This window comes from Melanerpes formicivorus, unplaced genomic scaffold (assembly GCF_026170545.1).
Source record: "Melanerpes formicivorus ecotype bairdi unplaced genomic scaffold, bMelFor1.0.p_v2 SCAF_10, whole genome shotgun sequence".
NCBI classification, from domain to species: domain Eukaryota; kingdom Metazoa; phylum Chordata; class Aves; order Piciformes; family Picidae; genus Melanerpes; species Melanerpes formicivorus.
The window spans coordinates 12,436,886-12,464,776 of NW_027142362.1; the positions used below are offsets into that span (position 1 = coordinate 12,436,886).

At 39.7% G+C, this 27,891-nt stretch overlaps 1 protein-coding gene across 4 annotated transcripts; it reads right to left on the reverse strand.

Moving 5' to 3' along the window:
• Nucleotides 1-27,512, reverse strand: SPPL2A (signal peptide peptidase like 2A). 4 transcript variants are annotated; one of them, XM_068143730.1, is made up of 17 exons: nucleotides 27,194-27,512; nucleotides 23,546-23,665; nucleotides 22,391-22,573; nucleotides 21,488-21,577; nucleotides 18,131-18,264; nucleotides 15,935-16,086; nucleotides 13,422-13,518; nucleotides 11,949-12,050; nucleotides 11,043-11,124; nucleotides 10,654-10,728; nucleotides 9,867-9,923; nucleotides 9,662-9,715; nucleotides 9,132-9,231; nucleotides 8,128-8,205; nucleotides 7,723-7,883; nucleotides 5,818-5,851; nucleotides 1-2,643 (listed from the first exon to the last, which is right to left on the reverse strand). In XM_068143730.1, the coding sequence occupies exons 1-17, from the start codon at nucleotides 27,245-27,247 to the stop codon at nucleotides 2,612-2,614; spliced, it is 1,605 nt and encodes a 534-aa protein (XP_067999831.1). In that variant the 5' UTR covers nucleotides 27,248-27,512; the 3' UTR covers nucleotides 1-2,611. The 4 variants fall into 4 exon arrangements, with proteins under 4 accessions (XP_067999831.1, XP_067999833.1, XP_067999830.1 ...); XM_068143732.1 differs by lacking the exon at nucleotides 9,662-9,715 and having other exon boundaries at nucleotides 27,194-27,507; XM_068143729.1 differs by lacking the exon at nucleotides 5,818-5,851 and having other exon boundaries at nucleotides 27,194-27,397.
• Nucleotides 27,513-27,891: the final 379 nt, after the last annotated feature.

Here is a 27,891-nt window from a genome sequence, read left to right on the forward strand (position 1 = left end):
TTTTTTTTTCCTCAAGTAACATTTATTAATAACATTCTTAAAGTGATAACTTAAAGAGTCATATGGAAGGGGGGTGTTGTCAGTAAACATACAATGAAAAGGTAGTAAGATTTTAAAGCATGACTAAAAAGGCTTTTAACATTGTGTTTAGCCCAACCAGATTTAATAACATTCAAAATTACTAAGTGTTGCAATCAGTTCTATTGAACTTACAAAAACCTCATTTCAGTAGTCAATACTAACCTATTATTTATATAAAATTCTAAACTCCATTTTTAATTTTTGTAAACAAAGCACCTAAGCATTTGAAACAAAAAAAAGTTAGTTTACATCCCATTAAACTGCAGCACATGTGTGTGAAACCTCAGGCATGATCAGGCACAGAGCATAATTAGGCACAGAACAAGACAGAGTTTCCACAGCCAGCTGCTGAATACACTTATGTTGCCAAAGGTCTTTATTTATTTATACTAATTCCATCATCATTTATAGTTGAAAATTTAACAAATCCTCCATGCAGAAGATTTCAAAGAGAAAAAGAAGTCATATTACTTAGATTTTTGAAGCTTCTAAAAAGGCTTTGGGTAGTGCCCAACTTTGAGTTACAACTTCTCTATCTCTCACAGGAATTTTCAGAAACATCTTCACAGCCATTTAACTATGGCAGGCACTGGGCTTGTCAAAGAGCATGACAACATATCAGAAGGCAAGTTTTCAGTTTGCTACTGAGGTTTGTTTTAATTTATTAAAGTGCCAGTCAACTGAAAATTGAAGATGGTGCTCAAGATAATTGTATTTTGAGGGGCTCAGTTTGTCTTTAAGTCAAGAAGGGCAAGTATTAACAGGAAAAGTGTAATTTGTGTTTTATTAGGGGAGCTGCAAACAAGGTGGTTATCTTACCTGTGTCAACTGGCACCATGGTCACTCTAATGGCAGCAACTGGCACAGGCTGCAAGTTTGTCTGCCCCTGACTCTTGCCAACAAAAATTTAAAGTTGATATAAATTATGTAAAGCGGCAAATTTGTGGTAAGCCTTTGTTAACTGCCAATAGACATTTACAATTGCCCTAATTAGCATACTTCCAAAGTAAATCTAGCTAAACTAGATTTTATCTGGGTAGTTTTCCTGAGCCAACATGCCCTAAACTAACTATAAATGTCTAGAGGTGACCTTCAGAGGAACACTGAGGCACTTAGGTGAGGCATTGCAGAAAAGCCTGCATTGCCATTGCCCAGCATGTGCTTATTTGGTTGTTTTCAACCTGGTCTGACTCTAGGAATGACATTCATTTAAAGAATAGGAAAAATGTTTTAATGACTACCTGACATTAGCACTAAGTGAACTCAGTGGTTTCCTGTTGTTGCCTTCTCCAATTTTCTTTGGTGTCAAGTATTAGCATTACAGCTATACCAATTTTCTATGCCTAATCCCCCTCAATTTGCAGTTTCCTGAAAAAAAGTTGAAAGTGTCAAACAAACCCAAGCTCTTCTAAATGCAAACTAACAATTTCAACTATTTCTCTTTTCCCAAGTCTTTAAAAGCTAAAACAAATTAAGATTAAACAAGTTAAACACATGCACTGGCCTTAACTAACACAGGCACTACTAGCGAACTTCTTGTTTTGAATATCAATTGCCACGAATTTTCAACAACAAACTAAAAATAGTATGGTGTAGATGCAAAAGATAAAGAAACCTGTCCTGCCTTCCCCCATCCCTTTGAACTGATCCATAGGCAAATACAGACCACAAATACTAATCTAGTCCTAACAGGTAGAAGAATCAGGCCAGAGTTAACATTTCATCTAGCCCCACCCAAAATAGCACTTCTTGAGCAAAAGCCCTCTCCCATCGTCTTGTTTGCCAGCTCTTCCAGGAGATGCACCCAGCTTTCCAGGCCCACTGTGCAAGTACCTCCCCCTTTTTATTATTATTATTATTATTTTTAAAATGGTTGGTGATGTACACAATCCAAAGTCCTGCATCAAAGCTTAACAATTTTCACAATTAAGGCATAAGCCAGTGATACTTGGCAAGGGGAATCTCACAACCCCAAGCTAAATTTGCCCTGTTATCTATTTTATGGCTTCCAATGTACACGGGCTAACATACACACTTGTTTATTCAATTGCTTGTAGTAATGTAACTATAGCTTCATTCTTGAGTTACTACAGTTACATTACTATCCATCTTCCCATTCAAAATCTTGTAAGAAATCCTGTGAAGCACACTGCAAATTTTAATGAAACCTGACTAGTCAATCAAGATTAAGAAAGTACTTCATGCATCAAACTCATATGGGCAAGCAACTTCTATAAAAAATATACTGTATAGAAACACATTTGGAAAATTGCATAGAAAATATCCTTTTATTGAAATCAAAATAAGGCACGGTTTTACTAGCCATGGTTTGGCTGTAAAAATGCAAGTGACTTTCCATAAAAATACATGTGTGGGAGTAAAAAACCCTTTTACACAGAGTAGGAAATATTCTAGTGTAGAACTTCAAATTCACTGTTACTCATTTGTAGAAAATTTGAATACTACTTTAAGTCAGCATCCTGCGTGTTATTGTCCTCCAGGCTGGTCACTGGCTGATGCTGTGCTTTCTTCATGTCCTGTGTAATCCAGGTGTTCCATCATCTAAATGTAAAAAGATAAAAAAAAACCCCACCACCAAAGATGGGCTGTTATAAAGAAGAACTGCTTTTCACCCATTGGTCCAAAGTATTTGTTAGCTAAGAGAAATATAATTAAACATGTGTTAGAGTGCATTTTAGCAGCACACAGATAGGAAGTCCCTTATAGATCACAGAAGTGTTCAGACCAGGTAATCAAAGCTCTCTTAGCTAATGCCTTCCACTGCAAGAGCATTCTCTAAAAAAGGATTCAAATTCTCTACAAGAAATTAAACTTATGAGTAAAAAGTGTTTCAATTATTAAATGCAGAGGAAAAAAAACAACAACCAACCAAACACACCACCAAACAAAACCAACAGTTTGGCTAAACAACTTGATCAAGGCATGGTTTGCAGAACTGGAAGCAGACCCAAGGATCCTACCTGACATTTACAAGCAGCAAGAAATTGCTTGAATAGAAAACACTAGCTTTCCCTTTTCATCATTGTAACAGCTAGCTGTATTACAGTTAGTAAAGACTAACTGTACTGGCAACATTTCTTCATAATTTTTCCTTTTATTTTAAATAGCATAAAGGAAATAGAATTGTAAAGACCTGTAACAGAACAGATTCTAATCCAGATTATTATATAGACTGATTATATTTTTCTGTTCACATAACTGATGAGATCACCTGAGTAACTTAAGCCAACTTTGTTCTCTTCCTGACTAAAAAGCAGCCCTTTTCTCTATTGACTGCTGTATTGCTAGAGGGCAAGGAAGACTTTGGTTCCCCTCATGCCACTCCCCCCACCCCTCCACCCCAAGGCCTGGAACAAGGCACAGAATAAATTACAGGGGTAATACACATTTGTTAGCATGACAAACTGAGATCCATCAGTTTAAAGGTGTCAGAATTAAGCATAATCAACAAGAGGCCAAGGATTGGACAGTTCCGGACAGAGAGCTGACAACCAGAGACAGAAGGTGCAGTACTAAAACTAATGCCGAAAACTCGAAGTCATCAAGGAGCTGGTATACCCAGCATGGCAGTGTTACTGGGACAAGGGCCTAATGCTTTCAGCAAAGGGCAGAAAACCCTACACACATTCTTCTAGAGAGCCATATCCTGCCTAGCAGTAAAAAGGCTCCCTGTCTTTCTGTAAAACAGCTGCTCACCGCGTGGGTTCCAAGCTGGACACATGATGAGAACACGACTGCTTCCTTGTCTTACCAGCACCAGCTGGAGGACACTTGGCAAAAAAAGCCAGACTCTGATACTGTTTGCATCATAGGCACTTTAGCGTGGTGTATACGTGTGTGTATATATATATAAGGCAAAGACAGTAGTTCCATTAACCTTGCTCTTCTTCTGTATCCATGACCCATCTCTGTGCCATACCTTTTTTTTAGCCAACAGAATTGTTTCATTGCAAGGTATACAAACATATTTTGATTCAAAGCAGGTTTCTTTAAACAAGCCACTTCCCAATCCAGATGCACTAACATTCTGTGCAGCAAGATGCAATGGCAGCTCCAAAGTAGGAACAAGTCACTAGGACATGGGTTAAGGCTTAGGAGAGCCTAGTGGCCACGCTATCAATCTGACTAAGCTGAGAAAAGGTCTTCCAGATTACTCTATTCATGTGTCAGAATTAAGACAGTAAGATTTAAGCCATGCACAAGCCTTGCCAATACACCAAATAACTGAATTACAGCAATAGAACACACTCAGTTAGCATGCTCCTGTGCTAATGGTAATCTTGCATTAACTTCAGTATATCTAGTACTTTCCCCCTACACTGTGACCAAAAACCCATCTCAAAAATCATAACAATTCACTATATCCCCAAGTCAAGTATTACTCTCTTAATCTTACAATAAGGTAAAATAGCACAAAACGTACTTATGCTGGAGCTACCACCTGTATTCATATTAAGCAGATACTGGAAAGTTTTAAAGCTTTAAAGCCAAAATGGCTAGTAGAGCATAAAGGGTGTTTGGGTTTTTTGATGTACATAAATGTCACAAGGCCAAAAAAGGCAAAAGCTACCCCACCTCATTTCTAATCACTTGACTACAAAAAAGTTCCACAACTGTTACTGTGTCAGTAACAAGAGATGCCTTTTTAGAAGGGTATGATGGAATCAAGCAGCTTTTAGCGCAAGGGTATCCAAGTTGCAGGGTCTCTCTGGACAACCCTATTACAAAAGCCTCAGCAGAAGCTGCAGGAGTCTTTAGACAACCAGCAGAAAGATGAAGGCACGATGCTAAAATCCTGGGCAAAGTTGTTCTTTCAAGCCTCAGAAGAGCCAAAGCAATCAGACTGTGCATTGTGGAGAGCTGTTGAACATTTTTGAAGCAGAAGAGATTTGGAAGCTTTTCTCCCAGATCTAAATTCCTGACAGTTTAAGGTGAGGGCTTGTCAAGGTAGCTTTGTAACTAGAATACATTTATGTTCAACATATCTTCTAACATTGTGGAAAAAAACAGAGCAAAACAAAAGCATAACAAAACAAACAAACCCAAACCACATGTGAACACAAAACCCCAACCAACAGACCCACATAACCCAATCACACCACCTACCAGAGCCAAACTAGAAATTACAAACTCCTGCCTGTAAAGGGTACCTGTGCACACACTTTCAAGATTTGCTCTGATGCTGCATTTGTGTAATTCTTAGCTTATGTGTAATTTGCAAGAATCTCAAAGTGTGATTCAAAACTGTAGAGGACAGCAAGCTTGTTGCTTAGCAGTAAGCAGGTTTCACTCAATACAGTGGCACAGAAAAATTAGGTGAAGGACTTCCATATAGGTAACAGCAGAGGAACTAACACCAGTTCTAAATATTTGAAGACACTCCTACAAAATTATAGAGAGGCATACAAAGCTTGCCTTCAGGCTTAGCAATCATGGCTCCATTGACTAGAAAGTAAGTTTTATTGTATTCCTTAAGAAGGAAAGAAAAAAACCCAGCCAACCAACAATACCCAAAAAACCCAACAACCTGAAAATACCTGAGCATAAAACCACATCTACAGCTTGTCTTTACTTCTACCCTCACTTACTGAATTGCTCAGAAAAGTGAAAGATAGACACAAAAAAGAATGAAAAGAGGAAGCAGAAGGGGAAAAAGAAAAAAAGAAACTATAAGATGATTAATAAATTTGCATTAAAAGAAGGCCATAATCACACCTTGTAGCAAAGGCGTCCTGGAGAAGTCCGATACCTAAATAAAATTCATTCCATTATTAAAAACATATACAACAAAAAAATCAGTAAATCCAAAAATTCATAAAGGCTAACTAATGGACAATAATCAAACAGCAGAGTTCATGAACTTTAGTGACCTGATACACTGTACCTGCTGCTGTACCCCTGTGTTTAGGACACTTTGTTCTAACAAGTCTGCAAAGCTTCTCTCTTCCCAGGAGGACAAAGCAAATTTCTGCAGAAGTCAGCTCACCCTTGTCAGTGGGGCAGCTCTACTCCAATCTAAGTTACCACTGTTGTTAACAAAGAATAGTCTTCTGTCACCTTGCTTTATCTTTCCTCCTCAGAATGAAGACTAAAAGCTGGAGATTTTAACCCTGGGGCTGTGTGGAAGTGGGGTTTTCTTTTGCATGTTCATAAGATCTATGAGGACTATTTGAAGTACAGCTTTATGTGAAGAGGACAACGTATGAGAAAGATTAACACCGCAGCATTAGAAAAATTCAACTTGACTAACACCCTCTGGAAAAAATGTTAACATAGAAAAATGTTCTTCAGAAAGTTAATAGCAATAGAGGAGATAGTAAAGTTACACAAAGGTATTCAATCACAGACAAGTCTAACTTGCAGGTGGAAATCAACATTTTAAGTCGTGCCAGAAATAAATGAAGCCATCTGACTCAAAACAAGCAGGAAATTCAGAACAGTTTTAATCCTTCACGAAACCAGCTGAAAGAACATGAAATAACTACTATGGCAACATAATTCTTCCAAGTATGAGTTTTGTTATGAGAAGCACATGAAATTTTTGTCACTAAAGAGAGTTGCCAGGTTTACTTCGGCCAATCTTACTCAGAACTCAACTGAAGAAAATAAATTCCAAAGCTTTTTCCCCCACAATAGACCCAGAATTATTGGACTTTATACATGTGACACCGCTTATTTTAGAATAGCGGTTACCAACTTATACACAGAAGTTTGGTAAGCCAAATTAATTCTAACCCACACAGAAATTTTTCTATTCACTGTCTCTGAAAGAATTGGTTTTTGTAAGCAAAAAGACAAAAGAGTGCCCAGTTAAAGTTGAAGATCTCCTAAGGAATTTCATAGGTAGCCAACCTCCAGATGAAGCAGGTGTAAAAATCTTAGGTGGATCAACAAAAGGTAGTGTTCAGCTGGTAGTACTACAGGACCTGCCTGCCTGCAGTTTTACATTTACAAGAATTACCATCACCTTGACTCCTATTGCTCCACTTAACCTTGCAATTCAGAAGTTGAAAAAGCAGGAGCCGCTCCTTTCCACAACCAACCTCACACCACCCACCATCTCTCACAATAGGGATGCTGAGTTCAACCACAGCCTAGATGCAGGTGGTATCTGAAGAGTAACCACAGCAGCATGCACACAATGTGCATTATAGCAAATGGTTAGTTACCTACCCAGCTACTGTGCTGCTGAATGCTCCATGCAATCCTGACAATGCAGGACACCAGTGATGCATGAAAACTTTCTAAAATAATAGTTGATCACCAACTTCATTGAATTGTCTCTTAATACAGGACTAGTGCAGACTGGAATCTACACACTCAGTGCAGTGATTCGTATTACACAACATCAAGATGATTGTTGAGAAATGTTAAAAAATATTTAAAAGAAAATTGAACAAGTTACTTTTTCCCATGAGTACTGAACCAGCTACTTCATCTCACTTAAGCTTTATTCTGCCACACCAACTACTAGACTACAATTTTCTAAAGGGTATTTTAATGGCAGAAGATAACATGAAGTCTACCAAAAACTGTATTGCAGGTAATACATTATCAAGTACTTAGAGAAACAGGTAATCAAAGGAATTAATCACAAAATATTCAAAGCCTTCAGCCTACCTGGTAATTGTTTCCTTTCCAGAATTTCTTCATCTCTTTGCGCCTCCAAGCAACCACTGAGCTAGTAATGAGTGTACATGGTACAAGATAGAGGAGGGCAGGTTGTCCCATCTTCATTAATGCCAAAACAATGAAAGTCAACACCATACCAATGGCATAAGCTATAAAAAGATATTTATACAAACAATCAAAACCAGGTGAATTTTGACAGTAAAGTCACTTACTCAGTAAGCCAGAATTTTTTTAAAGCAGTATCTTCCTTAAATATCAGCAAGCACATTAAAAAAGAGATTACAAAGAGACTCCTGATAACACTAAGCCTTTACCTGAAGAAAACTATCTATTTCTGCCATTTAAAAAAAGCTAGCATGAAGATTAACACTGCTGAAATATCACATGATTTACCTATTGTACAGGAAATGTAGTATACAGAAGATGAACTTGTTTGAACGTCAAATCTTCGGCAATAGGCAACCAGAAGCCCTTAAAGGAAAAAACACAAAACCAAACCAACTCTTAATTAAATATTTAGCCATGAATTTTTTTTCTCCCCAACTCTCCAAGTAAAAGCAGCATAAAAAGAACTTATAATACTTTTATAAGATGACATCCTATTACTGTATGTTATCTTCTTCCCATTTATTTCTGGAAAGCCAAGAACCAATTTATGAAATCCTACATTTAGGTCTTGAAAATTAAAGCTATAAGCCAAGTGAGTTCAGTAATAGAAGGTTTTGGGTTTGTTTTTTTTTTTAAGCAAGCTAATTACATTGTGTCATTTTTCAATATAAAAGAGTAATAACCTAGGTTTAATCTTATTCTTCACTACGATTTTAATGCTCATCGATAGCAGTCAGACATTTTGCCTGAATGCTGTTCATAAGGTGATGCTTTTGCCTGACTTAAGAATTTGCTAAAGACTCCAACTATGGCAAAATTCAGCTCTTTTGAGAAAGATGGAAAAACTTGTAATGTATTTTCCATTACCTTGCATCTAATTAGGTAGACTAGGATACAAAAATACTATGAAGTCACAGAATACTTGCTTTCTGTTGAGATTTCTAGGAGATTTAATTAATATTGACAGTGGGATTTATCTGTGGGATTTGTAGCTACACAGCACAGTGCAATGGAAAAGCAAAAACTCTTCACTGTTTTAGTGTTCTACTATGGCAGGGGGCTGGACTAGATGATCTCTGAGGTCCCTTCCAACCCCTAACATTCTGTGATTCCATGATAGTAAAGCTTTCTTACATTGTGGTTTTTGTTGTATTCTGTACTGACAGCTCAAGGCAAACTGCTGTTTGATTTAGTAATTACTTTGTAGAATAAACTCTAACAGCAGTCAGTTGAGACTCAAAGCCAAAACACTTAATCAGAAGTTACACAGCCAAAAAACATTTGCTCACCTGGGACAATAATGTCTCCAAAACCCAACAATGAAAATGGCATGTCACAGAGTGTCGAAGCAGAGTATTCAAGTCTAGGCACTCTAATAACCACAGGTAACTGTAAAACAGTATTTCAGAAGCCCACATAAATCTAATTTAATGCATCCTGGTGGTTTAGATCTTTTTGTTTGCTTAAATTAATAAAAAGGTTCAATACAAACAAATTATTGTTAATGTAGAACTTCAAAGTAGGTAGAACCTGAAGTAAAAACCAGAAACCAACATAGAGAGTGGATAAAGCTTAAGGCAACAAGTAAGATGGAATTTCAAATTTACAAGTAATATGCACACACATGAAAAAAAACAAACACAAGTTAACATTTAATCATAACGGGAAAAACAAGTCTGGATTATTAACCTAACTACAGAGTATTGATCAATGATATCCAGGCCCTGAAGAGAAATTTGGATAGTCAGGTTTTCCCCAAAAGAATAGTCTTTTCAGAGGGAATCATTTAAAAATCCAGTATCTGAAATACAATCCTTACTTTCTCATGGGGAGCTGAGCGTTCAGTAGGGACTTCCACCAAGTTTCCATCATTCTAGGATCAAACCCAAGTCAACAGGTATTTAATACTTAAGAGAAAATAGCAAAAGCTGGCTGTATTTTGTGAGAAAATTATGCTGAAAAGCACACTATGAATTAGCTACGCAGTGTCAGTATGTTGCACACATTGAAACAACTCTTCATACCTTTTCACTGTTTCCAAAGGGACCAGCTGCAACTTCAACCATTATACTTGCCCCATTCTGAAATGAAGGTCAGTTTTCAAAAGTTAGTGGTTTAATGCACCAAAAATTCACACTACATTTAGAAAAAACTGCTTGTATCTCATAGAATCAATAAGGTTGGAAGGGACCTCAAGGATATCTCATCTTACAATTCAGAACTGGAAAAAATCCCAAGTATCAAAAAGGAATGCACTAGTATCAAACAGAATATTGCATAGTACTGTTTTGAATTAAAAAACATTAGCCCAGCTTAAAATAACTTGTTTGAATAAATAAATCCACTGGATGTAGCTGGAAGGTTAGATAGAAACACATCAGCTTTTTCTGCTGTGAGCTGCTCTGAAATAAAAGAAGAACTGTATAGTTCACATTACACTGCAAATGAGCACCGCAGAAAGTACTAGAGCATGTTCCCATGCATGGGTGTTAAAAGGAGGAAGAAAACTGGAGTACAGTCATTTCCCATCATCACACTGGCACATAGTTGGGAACAGCTCACGTTTGGCCATGTGATTGCTGAAAACAGTCATTTAACCAAATTTATGGCAGCTACACAAGCACTATGCTCTACAGCCCACACAAGGAGAAAATTTAGGCGGCTGTTGTCTTAAACGGGGAAAAAGAAGAGGAAGTCAGCACTTCTGCATAAAAAATACCGAAAATACTAATCTGTGCAACAAAAATACTGCCCCAATAATGAGAAAGGTGGTTTTATTATTTATTTTAAATATAAAATTGACAGACATACCTTTGTGATAAATGGTGTTATGAAGACAAAAAACACATCGTATAGAAGGAGAAGGCCGAGAAGTATCACACAGGACTGCCAAAAAAAGCAGACAGTATTAACGTAGGTTTTCAAGGGCTGCAGAGCTAGATTCTGGTACAATTCCTGTACCCTCATATCTAATTTCACAAAACAGAAACAACAGAGAAGAACCACCCCTCTTCACCCATGTTTTTTTATTCTGACATAACATTTAAAACAGGATGAATTTATTTTCATAGTTACTCAAAATGTTACAGATTTGGGGTTTTTTGAAACACGTGTTTCTTGAGTGTTGAAAACCTACTTCCAGGCACTAAACCTACAGGTTCATGTTTGAATACTTTCTGAATGTATGCAACTCACAGTACCTTGAAGTTGGGCATTTTCAGTGTTTTAATAAAATTTAGGCAGAAAGCGACTCCCAAAATATCTTGCAAAATCCAAGCCCACCTGAAAACAAGAACACATGCTTACACATTGTTCAGGCTACTGCCGGAATCTAAGTGCAATAATTTAGCTTTTGTTGACAATAGCAAGATTGCAAACTGGATTGCAAAGCAAGAAATGAGTTTTTAGGAAGTACTGCTAACAAACCCACCAAAATACTAGTCTCAAGATGGTAAGTTTACACTAGTCTCTGATCATAAACTAATGATTATTCTTCATCAATATGCTGCAGAGAACATGAGTTGAACAGAGGCCATAACAGGGCTGGTGTATTCACTTGTATGATTGCTTACTTGACTGGAAGCTCCAATTGTCATCTGGCTCAGAGTAGAATCATAGAATCAGTAAGGTTGGAAGAGACCTCAAAGACCATCAAGACCAACCTGTCACCCAAGACCTCCTGACTACTAAACCATGGCACCAAGTGCCGCATCCAATCCCCTCTTGAACACCTCAAGGAATGGTGACTCAGGATGCTGGTTAGGATTGTACTGTAGTATTTGTGTATTTGAGGCCCTGTGCTTCCACTGGAGCATAGGACCATATTTTTTTAACACATTTTGTTTCTTCAGTGGCAATCATTAGCAATCAAGCTAGTTCTTCCTCATCTTTGGAATTTTTTTGTAACTTCAAATTACCACACGGTTCATTTGTATAGCTTTGTTCTCTATTATTCCCATGCTTGTTAAGCTTCATAAATACTTTCATGACTTTTTTTTGAAATCAGCACTGGAGTTTAGAAGGATGCTGTGCTCCAACTATATGATGGGAAGTTCATTAATGACAATTATTCATATTTCTCTTTTAAGTCAGAATGCGTCACTTACCTATCTTCATTTCGAAACACTGCCCAGACAGCAGCTGCTGCTATGCAGAACACAGCAAGAAAAATAAGCCTCACTTCAATGCTTTTGTTGCAACATGCAATCCTGAAAAGAAAAGAATTAAGTTAAGAAAGAAAGCCTGCAACAGCCAAAGCACATGCCTGGGCTATCAGAGGTCCTTAAGCTGGTAAGGTGTTCTCATCCCAGAAACTTCTCCTTTGCCCCTTTGTTCTGTCCACATTCAGGTGGCATTATCTTTGTAACTGCAGTATCAGTACTTCTCTGGTCTGCATTACAAACATGTCCCTAGACTGTGAGCCATGCTAAGCTTTGATGGCCAGGCCTCATTGTAGTAAATACATCCAGTGAAGGCAGAAAGTAAATTAATTTGTTTAATCCATTTCTCTCACACAACAATTAGGCCAACAGAACCATGTTTGTGAGAGACAGTCATGTCGTGATTCCAGAAAGGGGCAGTGGTGGTGAAAAAACAATTTTAGGACACATAATACAAGATTAAAAATTAAATAGCTATGTACTGAAAAATTGTAAGCCAATATCTGTTTCCACTGCCTACTAAATTTTCTGGGACAGTTCTTGGACTGGTATTAACCAAAAGCAGTAACACCTGTCCCACAGCTTACAGAAAACCTGTTTCTACCCAGTCTCTACCTTTGATGGTCCACTGGATCATCAGACACTAATATCCTGTACTAAGTAACATGCAAACATATCTTAGGTTTGCAAGCTAATAAACAATAAACATTGCTCTTTTGGGGAAAAGAACCATTTGTTACACTGAAGTTTTTTTGAAGTGAACACGAGGGGGTTTTAAAGAGAAGGCGGAGAGGAAGAAAATTGTGACATTCCCATATTCACCAACAGCTGCAGGAATTTAACTCAGAGCAGTAAGGGGCAGCTGGCTATCTGTATACCAGTAACACTACCCAAGTTAGAACTGTAATCACTTACTTCTAACACAAAGAACATGAGCAATATGTGGTCTTTGCAAGAAAAAACTTGGTCTGTCATAGTTACAGTACAGATTGACACCAGGAATAAACCCCTCTATTGCCTATAGCAGAGCAGTCGCTCAAAACAGGATGCAATGTGCAGGACACCCCTGACAGAGGTCCTTGGGGAACAAAGCAGCCACATCTTACAGGCAATCAGAATTTTATAAAACTGAGCTCAGACAGCCAAGCATAACCTTTCAAATCTGACTACAGCAATGCTTTCAAAGAAATGTAATGTTGCAAGTCTCCCACAACACTATTTTAACTGTAGATTATGCCATGGATACCTTTAATAGCTATGAAAGAAGCCTGCGGTTTTCTTTTTTAACAATCCCACACACTAAGCCATAGAGGAAACAATTTGTAAGACTGTACTCCTATCTTCACACTACCTTGAGTAGCAACCAGAAGCCACCCACAAGAAACCTTATGTTTGTAGTAACTGGAAGGTGTACAATACCTGCACTGCCCAAATGGTATTTCTCCTACCAGTGCTGCAAGACAGTTGTATAGACTCATTGCAGATGCCAAGCAGAAGACTGATATTATAACATACACTAAATAAAAACAATGGAAGATGAGAATCAGTAACAAAATACAACAGAAAAAAAAAAAAATCCAACAGGAATTGAACACAGGGATGCACATCTCAAATTACAAGGGGGATATGGACGTGCTAGAAGGTGTCCAGAGAAGGGCCACAAGGATGATCAGAGGGCTGGAGCACCTCTCCTATGGAACAGACTGAAGGAGTTGGGGCTGTTCAGTCTGGAGAAGAGACGGCTCTGAGGTGACCTAATTGTGGCCTTCCAGTATCTGAAGGGGGCCTACAAGAAGGCTGGGGAAGGACTTCTCAGGATATCAGGTAGTGATAGGACTAGGGGGAATGGAATGAAGTTGGAGGTGGGGAGATTCAGGCTAGATGTGAGGAGGAAGTTCTTCACCGTGAGAGTGATGAAATCCCTGGAATGGGTTGTCCAGGGAGGTGGTTGAGGCCCCATCCCTGGAGGTGTTTAAGACCAGGCTGAATGAGGGTCTGGCCAGCCTGATCTAGTGTAGGGTGTCCCTACCCATGTTAGGGGGGGTGGAAGTAGATGATCCTTGTGGTCCCTTCCAACCCTAACTGATACTATGACACATACTACTATGCAACCATTCAGTTATAGGATTGCTGAACACAGTCATTGGAGACTGTGGTCAGCTGATTACAGAAAGTGATGAATTCTGAGTCTCTTTGCCTGGCAAGAATTCTCATCAAATAAACACCTGAGTTCTGAAATTTTTTTTTCATTAAAAAAACCCAAACACAAAACCACATCTTTTTAAATCCTTCTTCCATAAAAAGAACTATGTCACCTGTAACTGCTTTCACACAAGTTTTATTTGTTTATGGCTAAAGCGTTATTTCACAACTACCAGCTTTCTCTGTTTCTGATAATACTTCTCACAGAAACCTTCCCTTTAATCACACTGTCTACTTATACATACAAATCTCAGCATCCCCAAGATCTGACTGATGATTTAAGTGGCATTTTAAGATACTAAACACCCCTTCCCTTCCAAAAGTTTCTATGCATTTAGGAACCAACTGGTTAGGAAAACTCTATATATTCCATTTCTTATTTAAAGTATAATGTGTATTTGAACCTGTGGCAAACAACTGAAATGTGGACAAATAATAAAACCAGTTGTTTGCTAGTTGCATTTGGTGAGTTTTTAATGCAGTGAAGGTCTGGCTAGAAAGCAATTCTGACACCCATAAGCTGATGACTGAAAAATCAGGTAAGAAAGGTGGACTTTATAGTTGGAGTGAACATCATGCACCATTATGATCTGTTACGATCATGCAGAACAGTATGTTCTGCACAAAAGGTTTGTTCCAAAACCAGTAAAAAAAAAAAATCAGCTGTTTAGAGAATCTCCAATTTTGATACAGAGATGCAGAATTAATAATGTCTGAATACTTACAGAACTAGATATAGGGAATTCCATCACAGAGCTCAACTTTGCAACTGGTTTTGTGCTGGAAACATTCTCTCATACCTAGTACTTTGTTTAGAGAATTTCTCTTAACCCCAAGTACTGATACCAGTACTTGCTTTTGCAGACCATACTAGTGAGATATCAAAATTGGGATCCATCAGGACAAGTTTAGTAAAGACAGCATTGCCCGTATTCAGGGTAACAAATGCTAACCAACATCAGGATGGTGATGTTCCTTTTGCAGAAGCAGGAAGTTAACTGGCAACAAATTCCAGGGGAGTGAATTTCAGAAGCTTTCAGAATTAACTTTTATTGTTTGTACTAAAGAGCTTCATTTAAAACAGTGTGTATTTGCTGGTTGTGTAATTTTAAGGCAACAAAAAACCCAAATCAACCAACACTTCGGAAACTGTATTTTACTGGAATTGTGTAATTCAAGAATTTAAGTTTATTGCTAGCATATGAGTTTATTCCATTATGGTAATGTCATTTTGCCTGGCACTTAGGGCAAGGCAAACACAAACTCAACATCAATGTAGCAGTGTCAAACAAAGCACTCTAAACTCCATGTTATCACAGAACACACCTGGTTGGAAGAGACCTCAAAGATCATCTAGTCCCACATTCAAAGCAGCACTAAAGGGTCAACACTAAACCACATTCCTAAGCATCAGGTCCACACACTGCTTAAACACCTCCAAGGACAGCAACTCCACCACTGCCCTGGGCAGATATCCTCCCAAGAGCATCTACATCCATCACACGTTTTTACTAGTTGCTTGCCACCTCTCCTCTGCATCATTCAAAATAAGCACTGTCAAGGCAACCTTTGTAAGAGAACCTCTTTCTTAAGTAGTAAATACATCTTTTCAACCCCTCAATTCATACATAGAATGAACAATTGAAAAAACTACATTCAATTTAGTTTAGAAATCTAAATTTTCAGACTTAAACATAAAGATGGCAATGAGATTATCCATTATTTCTTACCTAGCCATTTGTAGAAGAAATAAAGTAAGAGCAGCATCACACAACAGATGACAACAAAGAAGATAACTGTTATAGGGGTCAAAGTGACGTTTTCTTCCTTCTTCCGTCTGGTTTCTCTCTCCCCAGGACTTGCTACAGCTTTCAAATTCTCACTGTTTTAGATATGAACAAATATTTACTTCATTTACTGATTATGAAAACATTTCACTATGACCAAAATTGTTGGTTATAAAGCATTCAGATTGACAGCATTTCAGTTCAATCCCTCATACCATGACTTGAAGAAAAATGGCATGCTTATTTTTGAAGAGTTTCTCTCAAATTTCTAATAGAGGGACACATTCCTAATCTACATGGATCACAATGAAATCTGCTCTCTTTTCCCATTGTGTGGGGACTGCCTACTTTAAGGAGTATCCTCAACCAAAACCCTGATCCATGTGAGGAAAAGCAGCTCTTAAACATCTTTTCAGGCTGCACACACTCTATTAGCACATCACCTCTGACTACAAAGTTCTTTGGGGCTAAATGTACTCCATCTGATAAACGTGTATGATAAATCAAAATCACGGGTGGTACACAGTTTTAAAACCTCAACCACAGGCACTAAGTGTCTGCAAAACCCAGTCATGCTAGCAGAATGAAGCTAGCTAAGTACTAGTTCTTTTACACTTACACCTCATAATTACATAGTAAGTGAAAGAGAGGGGGTGTAATTGGGGATTTTCACTGGCATATATACTCCATATTTATACCTCCCCATGCAAAATAAGGAGACTTAAATTGTTGTGTTTGTTCTTTGAGCAGATAGCCCTACTACTTTTTAGTACAGACGTGTGTGCAACTTGCCCATCAGATAGCATGTTCCTGACAAATCCCAGGACCCAGCTACAAAATGCTGAATTCAGCACTGAAACAGCTACCTTCAAAAGAGGAAAACCCACAAGAGTAAGGCACTTTGTTAGATGAATCACCTTCTCAGAGGACATGCTTTGAATAAGCAGTTTTAAAAGGAAAAGCTCACCCCAGATTTGTGAAACTGCACTTAAACAAGTTTAATATAATTACATCTAGGTATTTTTCAATATGGGAGACAGCATCACATTCTGTTATTTTAGCATTCAGTGCAGCCACACCTACATCACTTCAGGGTGAAAAAGAAGCATAATTAGATGTAACCTTGGAAAAAAAAGAAAAAAATACACCACATCCCTCCCCTTCTACTTCCTTAATCTTTTTTAAATCACTAGATTTGCATAACTAGTGGGAAAGAGGAAGCTGTTGTTATCACATACAATCCAGTCCCTGTTGTTTCTGGGGAGCAAAGCACTAGATCACCTCTGGGAGTGGGAAGCCTACGTGGCAACATACACTGGCCCATTCAGCACACACAGACATCCAAGAAATACTGCAGACTAATAGCAGGCTCTGAAAGGCTAGATATAGTCAGTTGAAACCCAGACTAAAAACAGCTCTGCACATCAAGTGTGCTTCACTTCACACACCTAGCTGCACACCTCTCAATCACAGACCGCCCCTCTTCCCTGCATTTGCCACGTCCTACACCTCCGCTCCCTCCCCTTCACTGCACAGGGGCTGCTGCTGCCTCCTTGCCCCTGGCTCTGCTGCCCCATCAGGTACCACACAAAGCTGAAGGAGACAACTATCTGGAGCCACCCAGACACAACCAAACGACATCTCCCAGTCCTGCAAGTGACAGGAGAGCAGTGCAGGCATCCTAGAGCATGCTGCACAAACAGCTGGGATGAAGCAGTTGTACAGATCCCTTCCAATGCAGACACAACTACATATGTACCTCTTGGATCACTGGATTTCAAAGGTGTCATTAAAATACTTACATCCTATCATGGATATTGGAGTATTATGATGCTAGTCACAGGGTATTTGGTAATTTGTTGAAGTGTTAACTTATTTCTCCTCCCAAGAGCTGCATCATCCCTCAGAGCCTTTCAGAGTCTACTATTTCAGGCTCCTCAAAGACTTACAGTGATTTATCGAAGGTTACAGTGCTTCAAGCCTTTCTTGGCAAAGCAAATAATTGCACCCAGATCTTTTGTTTGTTGTTTTTTTTTTTTTAAACTACCAACCTAAAATAATTTCACACTGATTGGAGTCATAGTTTGCACAAAATTTGTAGTCCATGTGATTTAAGCAGATCTGTTTCAACAAACTTACAGTTCTGCCACTCCACTCCAATAGCCTCCAAGTGCCACTGTAAACACAGCAATTAGGAAGATGACAACCATACTGCCATCAAACTCTGGCAAAGGTGGTGAATACAGAGTCACATTTACTTCATTTCCAAGCACCTGAAAAATAACATATAAGTTGGTTCATAAGGACAACAAAGGAATTCTGTTACTTATTTTCCAACAAGAAACACATCATGATTTGCTGCTTTTCATCTACACAATGCTGAGACCAAGTTTTCAACTTACTGCACAACACATGCCATCTACTTGCCTTGGTTATTGTAAAGAAGCAATGTTTTCCATCCTGCCTTTCAGGATAGTCAAGTCTGAAAACAACCCTGTTACTACTGCTATGGAAACATATGGATACCACAAGCAAAATGGTACTTCTTTGCATTCTTTCAACACTTCTTAGAAGTTGTGCCTCTAGCCCAAGTGCTTTTCATCCCCTAAACATACCAAATACTTACAAAGACGCCTGCTCTGCAGGAAAGCATATCATTTAAGTCAATCACCCTGAAACAGAAACTCAGTGGAGGTCTAACTCTAGCTCTTGAAATTACACAATTCACAGTTCAGGTGCAGGCACAATGCTTCAGAGAGGATACTACAGAAATCCAAGGTAGCAGAAAGGTACTAACTAAAGGTTTATATGAACATGATTTGAAAGAGATTCAAAATAAAAGAAAGCAGTTTCATGCTACTTGAAAAACTTGAGAGCACAGGTAAAATAAATAAATAAATTTATAAAATCAACTGCAGGACACTGAAGATGATGTGAGGGAATGTGGAGACATAACTGACACAGACTTGTACCAAAATCTTGAAAGCAAGACCAAGATGCTCCCTTTGACTGAAAGGTGAGATTTAAGAAACAAAGAAAGGATAATCATTTGACAGGAAATGGTAGGGAAGAAAGGTTTGCTGTTACAGTCAGAAGTAGGTCAAGGCATCTAAAGCAATCCTGCAGTGAAAACAGACTTCAGAGACACAGCAGAAGAGATTTGTTAACAGCCTGCATGTGGGATAAAAAGCAGGAGAGGAGATGAACATGCCAGGAGGGTTTGGCTACAGGAAAACCATGCTGGCAGTGGGAAGACTGAATGGGAAGCTGAATAGTGTAGTGGAATACACTGACCATACATGAAAAAACACTGATTCATTTCAGCATCAGAATTAGTCTACAGTAATCAGATAAAGAAGTCAGAATTATTCCTCTGCCCAAAGTTATGAAAGCACAGAATACAAGAAAGAAAATTAAATTCTAGTAAAGCAGTGCAGTTGTATGAAGTGAAACATAATGAGGAAGGCAAAAAACCCTCCACCCCTATTCAAATTACAGCATTCCATACTTAAAAAAAAAAACCCAAACACTAAAAACAAAGAAGCCAAGCAATAAAACAACCCTAACAAATCACACAAACAAAAAACCCCAGAGAACACAAAACACACATATAAAAAAAGCACCAAAACTCCCCACAAAAAAAAAAAGTAAATCTAAAGGCCTCCAAAAAAACCAAACCCAAAACAATCAAAAAGAGTTAAACTGCATTAGGACATGTTGGAATTGAACACTCTTTTTGATATTTTCTTTTCCCCCCCACTATTGTTCTGCTCTTCACTAAAATCTTGCAAAGTCTCAACTTCCACCACAGAGAGCAATAGAATCAAACACATCACATCAGATAAATAACTCTTCAAGACAGCAGTCAACTTACTAGGTCTGAACACTCTTCTATTGCTACCAAGACTCCTAAAGTCTCCTAAGAAAAAGTAGAAAGAATGCTTATACACACTAGCTACCCTCAGGCTGGTGCTGTCTCCTTCCAAATCAAAGGAGAAAGTTGGAGGCCTTCAAAAGAGTTAAAACAGAAATACAACCGTAGTAGGAAAACTACAATGGCTGCCAGCTTCTAAGCAGCACATACCATTTAAAACAACAGCTGCCAGTGACATGACAGAAAGCTTTGGCAAGAACTACATCAGAACTACGAAAGATTCGCTTGTAGTCTAGGCTGTGTTCCTCACCAGTTTTGTGAGGCAATCTTGTTGTAAGACAAAGCCTGTTGATTCAACAGCAGTAGGAGACATGGTCTGGCACACTAATCTACAAACAAAGTTACTTTTTTTTGCCCCGGTTTCTTCTCACCTTAATAGGACATATCTTAAAAAGACTCAACTAAGCAACACCACGTGTTCCACTTGAAGGAACAAATCTGAAGAAAGAGGACAACCCAAACCACACCACAATATTCTCCAAGACTATGTCAGAGTGAAGACAATCATCACAAACCTTCAGTCATGTCAGTGCTGGGCAAGAGCCAATCTTTAATGGGTACAGAGAGTAAACAACCAAAGTCCTGTACATCTAGGTGCAGTTTCAGGTTCCATACTTACCTAAGACAACTTCCCATGGCAGGTCTGAAGATTAAGAGCAGAAATGGTGAAGAAAGCTTGCAAATTCAGTCCAAGAAGCTAAGACTACACAGGTTAGTGCTAGCCTGTGCTATTGACAGAATAACACATGCAGTGTAACTCCTGCCTAGCAAAGCTATTTAACACCACATAAAAAAACAACACAACAAAATGACAACAGAAAAAGCCACACAGAAGAAAAGATATTGTTTTCTTTAAAATCCTCTACAATGTTCTGTGTCCTAATACTACATGGCAATGAAAACAACTCCAACTATCCTCAAAACAAATTCCCCTGCTTATAAAGCATACAGCATACTTTATAAGATACTACAGCGACCACATTTTTATGACACATACTTGGCATCTTACCATGAACTCCTAGGCAGAAACTCAAAACTACAATGCCTAACTGCTCTCTAACAGATGCTGTCATGCAACACAAAGAGAGAGTTCATCATCTGGCAAAGACAAAAAAAACCCTCACACCTTCCTCGAGATCCAACCTGATAAGGCACTGCTTGCCTGAAAGACATCACACCAGTAGATTCAAGGTCAACTGTTCTAACTTCAGTACTCTCAGGCTATAGCTTCTGACCTACATCAGCATCTGCAATTATATACAAGTTTACTGGAAGGATGCTTATCTCGTTTAGCAGGAACTAAGTTTATCCTCCCTCCAGTTAGGTATTGTGTTGCTCGTTCCTAGTGTTCTAATTAGTCATTCTCTCAAATTAACCTGAATTACAAAGACTAGTACTTCCATGACTTAATATCCATAATACCCATCCTCTTCTGTGAGCCTGAAAGCAGTATCTATGTTCATTAAAATCAGGTAGACATCCATATCTGACCTGAAATTGCTTTAGTTGTTCAAAACCCCAAGTTTATGCAAACTGTAACATGCTGAAGTTGTATTACTTACCAGCTGCATATCTACTATGTCATTATATCTTATAAGAGCAACTGGTAGAGTCACATCTTCAAAATCAGTCTTGTTATCTGAAATAGCAGACTAAAAGAGAAAGCGTCAGTGATAAGTACATGGAGCCGATTTGCAATGCAGGTTCAACCCCTAAAGATTTAACTTTTACATTTCAGTGTATTTTTAGAGGGGGGAAAAAAACCTCAAAATGCTCAGTCATTACCCTTTGCAAAAGGTTAGTTAAGACAGATGTACTTAAAACAGGTGATACGACCAGCACATCCGGATTCATAAAGTTTTTGTGCCTTTATAGCATTACAAGGGATAACCAAAACTGGTTGTATTTTCTAAGCTTTTAAAACAAGATTAACTTTTCATGATGATCACACAAATTCATAAATTGCAAATATTTGTAGACACACGTTGCAGCTATAATAGTGAACAACAAAAAAGCAACAAAAGTATCCCTAAAGATATCACAATTCCAATTTTGGATTTCATTTTCCTAGCTTACTTTGGCCACACCTATCTAAAAAAGTATCACCTAAGATCACAGGGAGTTTGAAGTACAGTAAAATTAAGGAATGATCAAGACAAGCTTTTTCATTCAGAAACACACTTCAAGAAACAGATTCAAAGAACAGATTAAAAATACAATTGAGCTGTAGGTAGTTTTAGATGATACAACACAGTGTTGCACAGAACTAAAGGAATGACGGACTCAGGAACAGAAGCCACACCAGTGGAGGGCTCTGTGGGGCAGGCTGACTTATGATGGACCTGACATTTTGCCAAAGCCTTCTGGTTTTGAAGTTTCTCTCAGCCAGCCCTGAACAACACTGCATAGATCAAACATATAAGACACTATTTCACTACAGAAGAAAATTGTATGTTGTAACTTACCAGCCTGGTTTTACTGGCAATCAACAACATTTTAGCACCTGAATTTTGTGCAATTCTTGCTTTCTCCAAAAAAGTGCAGTTTCCTCTCATCACAACAACTGCTTTGTCCTTCATTAAGTCAGAAGGAACTTCAGAAGGACTGCAGAGTACTGTAGAAGTCAGGTTTTCCAAAGCTAGGAAAGTCTGCAGAGAGGAGAGGGAGAAAAGGAGCATGATGAAAGCAGGAAATTTGATACTGCAAATCCAGCAGGCTACATTACTATAGCCCCTACAAGAAACTGGTGTAACAGAAAGGAATTGTTAATTCAGGAATATAAAGTCAGAGCAGCAGTTTCTGCGGCCTGCAATAGTGAGGGACATTAAGAGCAGCCTATAGCTGAAATATTTGGCTGTTTGACAGCAGCTGTTGCTGTAATTTAAACACAGGAAACTAGTTATATTGAAGATCACTGGTTTTAGTTCTAGGGAGTCCAACATATTCACGTGCCAGAAAAGCACTGATGGATAAAACATTGCCAAACTTTTGAAGCAAAATACTTGTTAGAAACATGTTGACAACTTTGATAACATTGCATATTACAAAAGAATATCTTTCTTTGTAAGTTAGATTTCATATTGAAAATTACCTTAAAATTATTTTCTTTACTTAGTCAAGACAGCCCAGTGGCCAAAGTAACACAGTGAAGATGTTTTGGGCAAACGAGTGATTTTTACTCCTGTTTTACACTTAGTTAACCTGCTGATGAATGGCAGGAGGACAAGGGAAGAAGAGTGCCTTGGTCACAAAGTGCTTCCTATTTATATGAAGAACACCAAGAAATTTGTTTCTGCCTCACATCCTGGCTTGGCTCAAAGAAACACACTCAGAAAACACATGATACATCCCAGAGAATACCCTATGCCACCACATGTTTCCAAGGCAATTAATCAGAAGATCTAATCGATGAATCAATGTAAGAAAAATGTTTCACAAGCTTACAACATTTCTGTAAACAAATAAACAGTAGTTTTATTCCCAAATCTAAAATTTAAACGTACTGGTAGCACCTGAAGAATAAATAAATAAAAAAAACCCAATATCAGGTTAATATTTAAAGGTATTTAAAACCAGCTCTAAGCACAGAGAGAATAGCATCGTCTTTGTGAAGTACTTACAGCATTGTCTAGGCTCTTTGGAAGAGATATCCAATTAGAATTGTAAATTATGCAGTAATCCTTTGTCACTGGGGGCACACCACTTCCTGTAGCATGTAGGATCCCTTCATCTGCAGTTACCTGCAATAAACCATGGAGTTCTGAATTAACATTCAGAGTATGGGTATATAGGCATTCTTCTAAAAAGCTGTGAGGAAGACAGAGCTGATAGGAGAAAAAGAATTTCTTCAGTTAATTATGTTATATAATGATTGCCCCTGTGGAAAACAGGTAGCTTGAGAGCTGGAAAACTAGTAAGAATCTAGCCACTACATAACGCTGCCTGTCCTAATCTCAACAACAATGTAGTTGTTACATGCACAGTTCATGTCTCCAAGTGGAAAGCCATCAAGAGACCCTGGCAAATTCTTGCAAATTCTGTACCCTGCACTTTCAAAAAAGGTGTAAAAGTTTGCATTGAAATAAATTCAAACAGTACAACTGAATAGAATAAACCAGGTTGGAAGAGACCTTCAAGATCATCGCATCCAACCTATCATCCAACACCACCTAATCAACTAACCCATGCAACCAAGCACCCTGTCAAGTCTCCTCCTGAACACCTCCAGTGATGGCGATTCCACCACCTCCCTGGTCAGCCCATTCCAGTGGGCAGTCACTCTGTGTAAAACTTCCTCCTGACCTCCAGCCTGAACCTCCCCTGGCGCAGCCTGAGACTGTGTCCTCTTGTTCTGGTGCTGGCTACCTGGGAGAAGAGACCAACCTCCGCCTGTCTACAACCCCCCTTCAAGTAGTTGTAGACAGCAATAAGGTCACCCCTGAGCCTCCTCTTCTCCAGGCTAAGCAGCCCCAGCTCCCTCAGCCTCTCCTCATAGGGCTTGTGTTCCAAGCCCCTCACCACCCCCGCCTGGTGGATGTGGGGAGGCCTGTGGATGTAGTCTACCTAGGGTAGGTACCTAGTCTACAAAGGGTCTTTCCCTTCTTGCAGACTAGTATTTCCCCTATTACTAAAGGTATTATATGGCAATTCCTAGAATATTTTTTCACCAATAACTGTAAATGGAAAGAGATCAACTAATGTACTCTAAGAAGAATTTGTGTAGTTAAGGAAACAATAGTGTCTCTCAAAATTAGAGTCTCTCCTGTAATTTCTGTTATTTACTAATGTATACGGATTTTAAGGCTTTTGGTAATTCTAGCCATAAATACTTCTCCCCAAGCATTAACATACTACTTAAGGTAGCATGTCTAAAGGGATAAATGATCAGACTAAGGATTAGATGTAGCTACAGTTGCAAAGTAGCAAAAATAAGTGTCATTTGTATCTCAAAGTGTCACCTCAGGACAACTGGGAGATGATCTCATTTTGACTGTTTTTCTTGAGAGAAAAACTGACCTCAATAGCAGGAAGTATCAAAAGATTAAAACATACTTAATCTTTTTGTAAATTCCATGTCTGTCTGAAAGAACACTGAGATATTAAGCTAGAAGTAGGCATGAATAAAGGAGCAAAGCCCAAATGCTTGCTGGATATGGAGTGCTAATCATTAATATGCCATAGAAGCATTTCTCCTCAGGCTAGTGTATCAGTATTCTGCAGCAAGTAAGAACTTAAGAGAAAGTTAAAATATGTAACAATACTATTTCAGATGTTTGTGTCTGCCTGGTTTGAATAACAGAAAATCTTTATCAGAGGAATCTATATATTGGCCGCAGTGCATGAACATCTGCTGGGAGAATTCTGTCAAAGGGCCTGAGCACACTGTTTTACCACAGAACAGTTCTTCAACTGCCAGACAAAATACCTTGTTGCATGGCTTATGATCAGTACAAAATTTACCAAGCTTCCCTCCTAAGTGCACTCACCTAAAATTTCCTACTAGTGGCAAATTAAAAGCACTGACAATTTTCAGCAGGTGCAAACTCCAGATATTTTCATCTATTAAAAGCCCTTTCTGCTTCACAAAGTAGAATAGCAAGTGTTTTCTAGGTTCCAGGAAGTAAAGTGTTAAGGCTACACAAGCACCTAGGAGTGATCACTTGCTTTATTTGATATATCTTCCTGTTTGTCAAGTTTCCCTTCTCTAGGGATGAATCAGGGAACCAGATTCTTGCTTATGAGGTGGGGGGGGGAGGGAGGACTCAGAGCATGACATTTATTTACCTTCACGTATTCATTGCTGACTTCTAAAGACAGCATCTAGATGTTACAAATCAGAAGAAACACTACATGCTACACCTCACTTACAACATCCCCACTGAAAGTCTGTTGAACCTGGATTATTTTCTAATTGCTTCAGTATTCTTTCACAGCAGACAAAGGCTGTAGTTTGAGCACATGGCCTTGCAGTCAGCTGTGCTACTGAATAGTACAAAATAAATCTTACTCAAAGTAAACATTTCTTACTGAGCACATGTTCAGTCTTGTTACATAAGCAGAAAACTAAGAAGCTGACTTGCTCCAACATAAAAATGTTCCTAGAGGAGGTAAGGTGTGACAACTGTCCCTACCGAAAAGGGCATCATCCTCTCTTTTCACTTAAGGTTCAGACAGCTCCCAATGACCTCTCACCTTCAAACAAATTTCTCACCATTTTTGACAGGTAGTTCTCTCATCATATGTCTTTCCTTTACAACCTTTAAACTTCTGTTTAATTCCTTATCTTTGATAAAGAAGACAATGCCTCATACTGCCTCTTACTACTTCCTTTTCCTAGGATATAAACTTGGGCTCACTGTTGGGCTTTGGAGTGCACTCATAACTCCACTACCTGTATACCAGAAGCTAGTGGACATAGCAAGCCTCTACTAAATCCATCACAGTTACGAGTCTAGATAAGACGCTCTGTACTCAAAGGTACAGAGCAAGGAGAAAGTATGTTGTACATACTAAACAACTACACACATAAACCTCACGGAAACCTAAAACCGTAGGGGAAAACTAGCCACGAACAGAACAAGCTTCATATGGTAGTTCTGCCAGCTGCCCCGTGACACACACAAGCTCTTCGTCCGGGCGTTGCGGCCCAGGGGAACCGGTACCCAAGCTCAGAGAGCCAACAGCCAGGACAGGGACACGCACGGCGAGCTTCGCCCCTCTTCTCCACCACCTGGATTTAAACACCTCTAGAAACAACATCTGCGTTTATCTATGCAGGCACCCTAGAAATTCGTTATCCAAACTCAGCAACTCGTGACCTGAGCCCGGGTTCGGCCTGCACCCCTCGGACAGAAGCAGAAGGAGGGACTCGGAAGGTGGGAGGAAACCAAGGCCCCCTAAGTCGAGGCAGGCCCAGGAGAGCCGTCACAACCCTGGGGCGCGTTTCAGAGGTAAACCACCCCCGCGGGGCTTGGAGGCGTGGGCGTACACTAGTCCTGCCGGAGAAGGACGGTGCCCGTGGCGGCTGGGCTCCTCCGAGGCAGAGAGAGGCAGCCCCTCCACCAACAGCGACGGGCGAGCGATGACCGACCCGTCCGGGCCCACCGCCACCCGCGGCCCTGTCAGCACCGCACACTCGCCTGGGCCGCCACGAGCGGCGGGGTCCGGGCCGGCCTAGGAGCCGGGCCGGCCCAGCAGTCGGGCCGGCAGCCGAGCCCCGGCAGCCGAGCCCCGGCGCCTCCCGCGGCACGGGCAGCGCAGCCCCTTACCGGCGCAAGCAGCAGGCCCCACAGCGCGGCCTGCAGCAGCCCGGCCGCTCTCATCTTCCTCAGCCGCTGCCGCGCCACCTGCTCAGGGAAGAGCTGCGGCAGGGCTCGGGCTCCCCGCGGAGCCTTTCACCGCCGCCGGCTCCCGACGTGGAGCCACTTCCTCTTCCGTCCGCCGCGGCCGATGGGGGCGGCTGTTGCTGCTAACGCGGCCTCGGAGACGCGGCTGGCGGCGTTTCGTCTGCCTCGCCCGAGCGCTCCGCTCACAGCCCGATGCCGCGTCCCGTCGCCCGGCTCCTGTTGATGCTACCTTAGGCCGGCATGTCAAAGTGCAAAGCTTTGGATGTTTTGACTGAATCAGTGCATGACTATGTAGTGTCTTTGTCTATGGTCTAAGGCCTTGAGAATATTTTTAACGTTTGTCTCGGATTGTTTAAGGAACAACGTCATTATCGTGAAATACGAGAAGCCAGCCAGATGACTAACAAGCTCAAAGACCATCTGTGTGCTTCAAATATGTAAACCAGTAAGAGATTAGAGGGAAGCTACAGCATCCTTACCTTGTAGAGGAGGTTGGCAGAGTTGGAAACGTAAGTGTCCTTGGTACCATAAAAGGATAAGTGTGAGGAGGGGGATTTGAGACCCCCAGACAACACATGCAAGTATATTGCTGAGTCATGCTTCATAAACACGCAATAGGG

Excerpts from the sequence above, each read along its gene's own strand:
- SPPL2A (XM_068143729.1), bottom strand. The coding sequence starts at position 27,247 with ATGAGAGCGGCCGGGCTGCTGCAGGCCGCGCTGTGGGGCCTGCTGCTT. Across the intron at positions 21,578-22,390 it reads TTGCCAGTAAAACCAGGCTG|TCTGCTATTTCAGATAACAA; the intron begins GTAAGTTACAAC and ends TTTCTCTTTTAG. Across the intron at positions 9,924-10,653 it reads TAACACCATTTATCACAAAG|AATGGGGCAAGTATAATGGT; the intron begins GTATGTCTGTCA and ends CCTTCATTTCAG.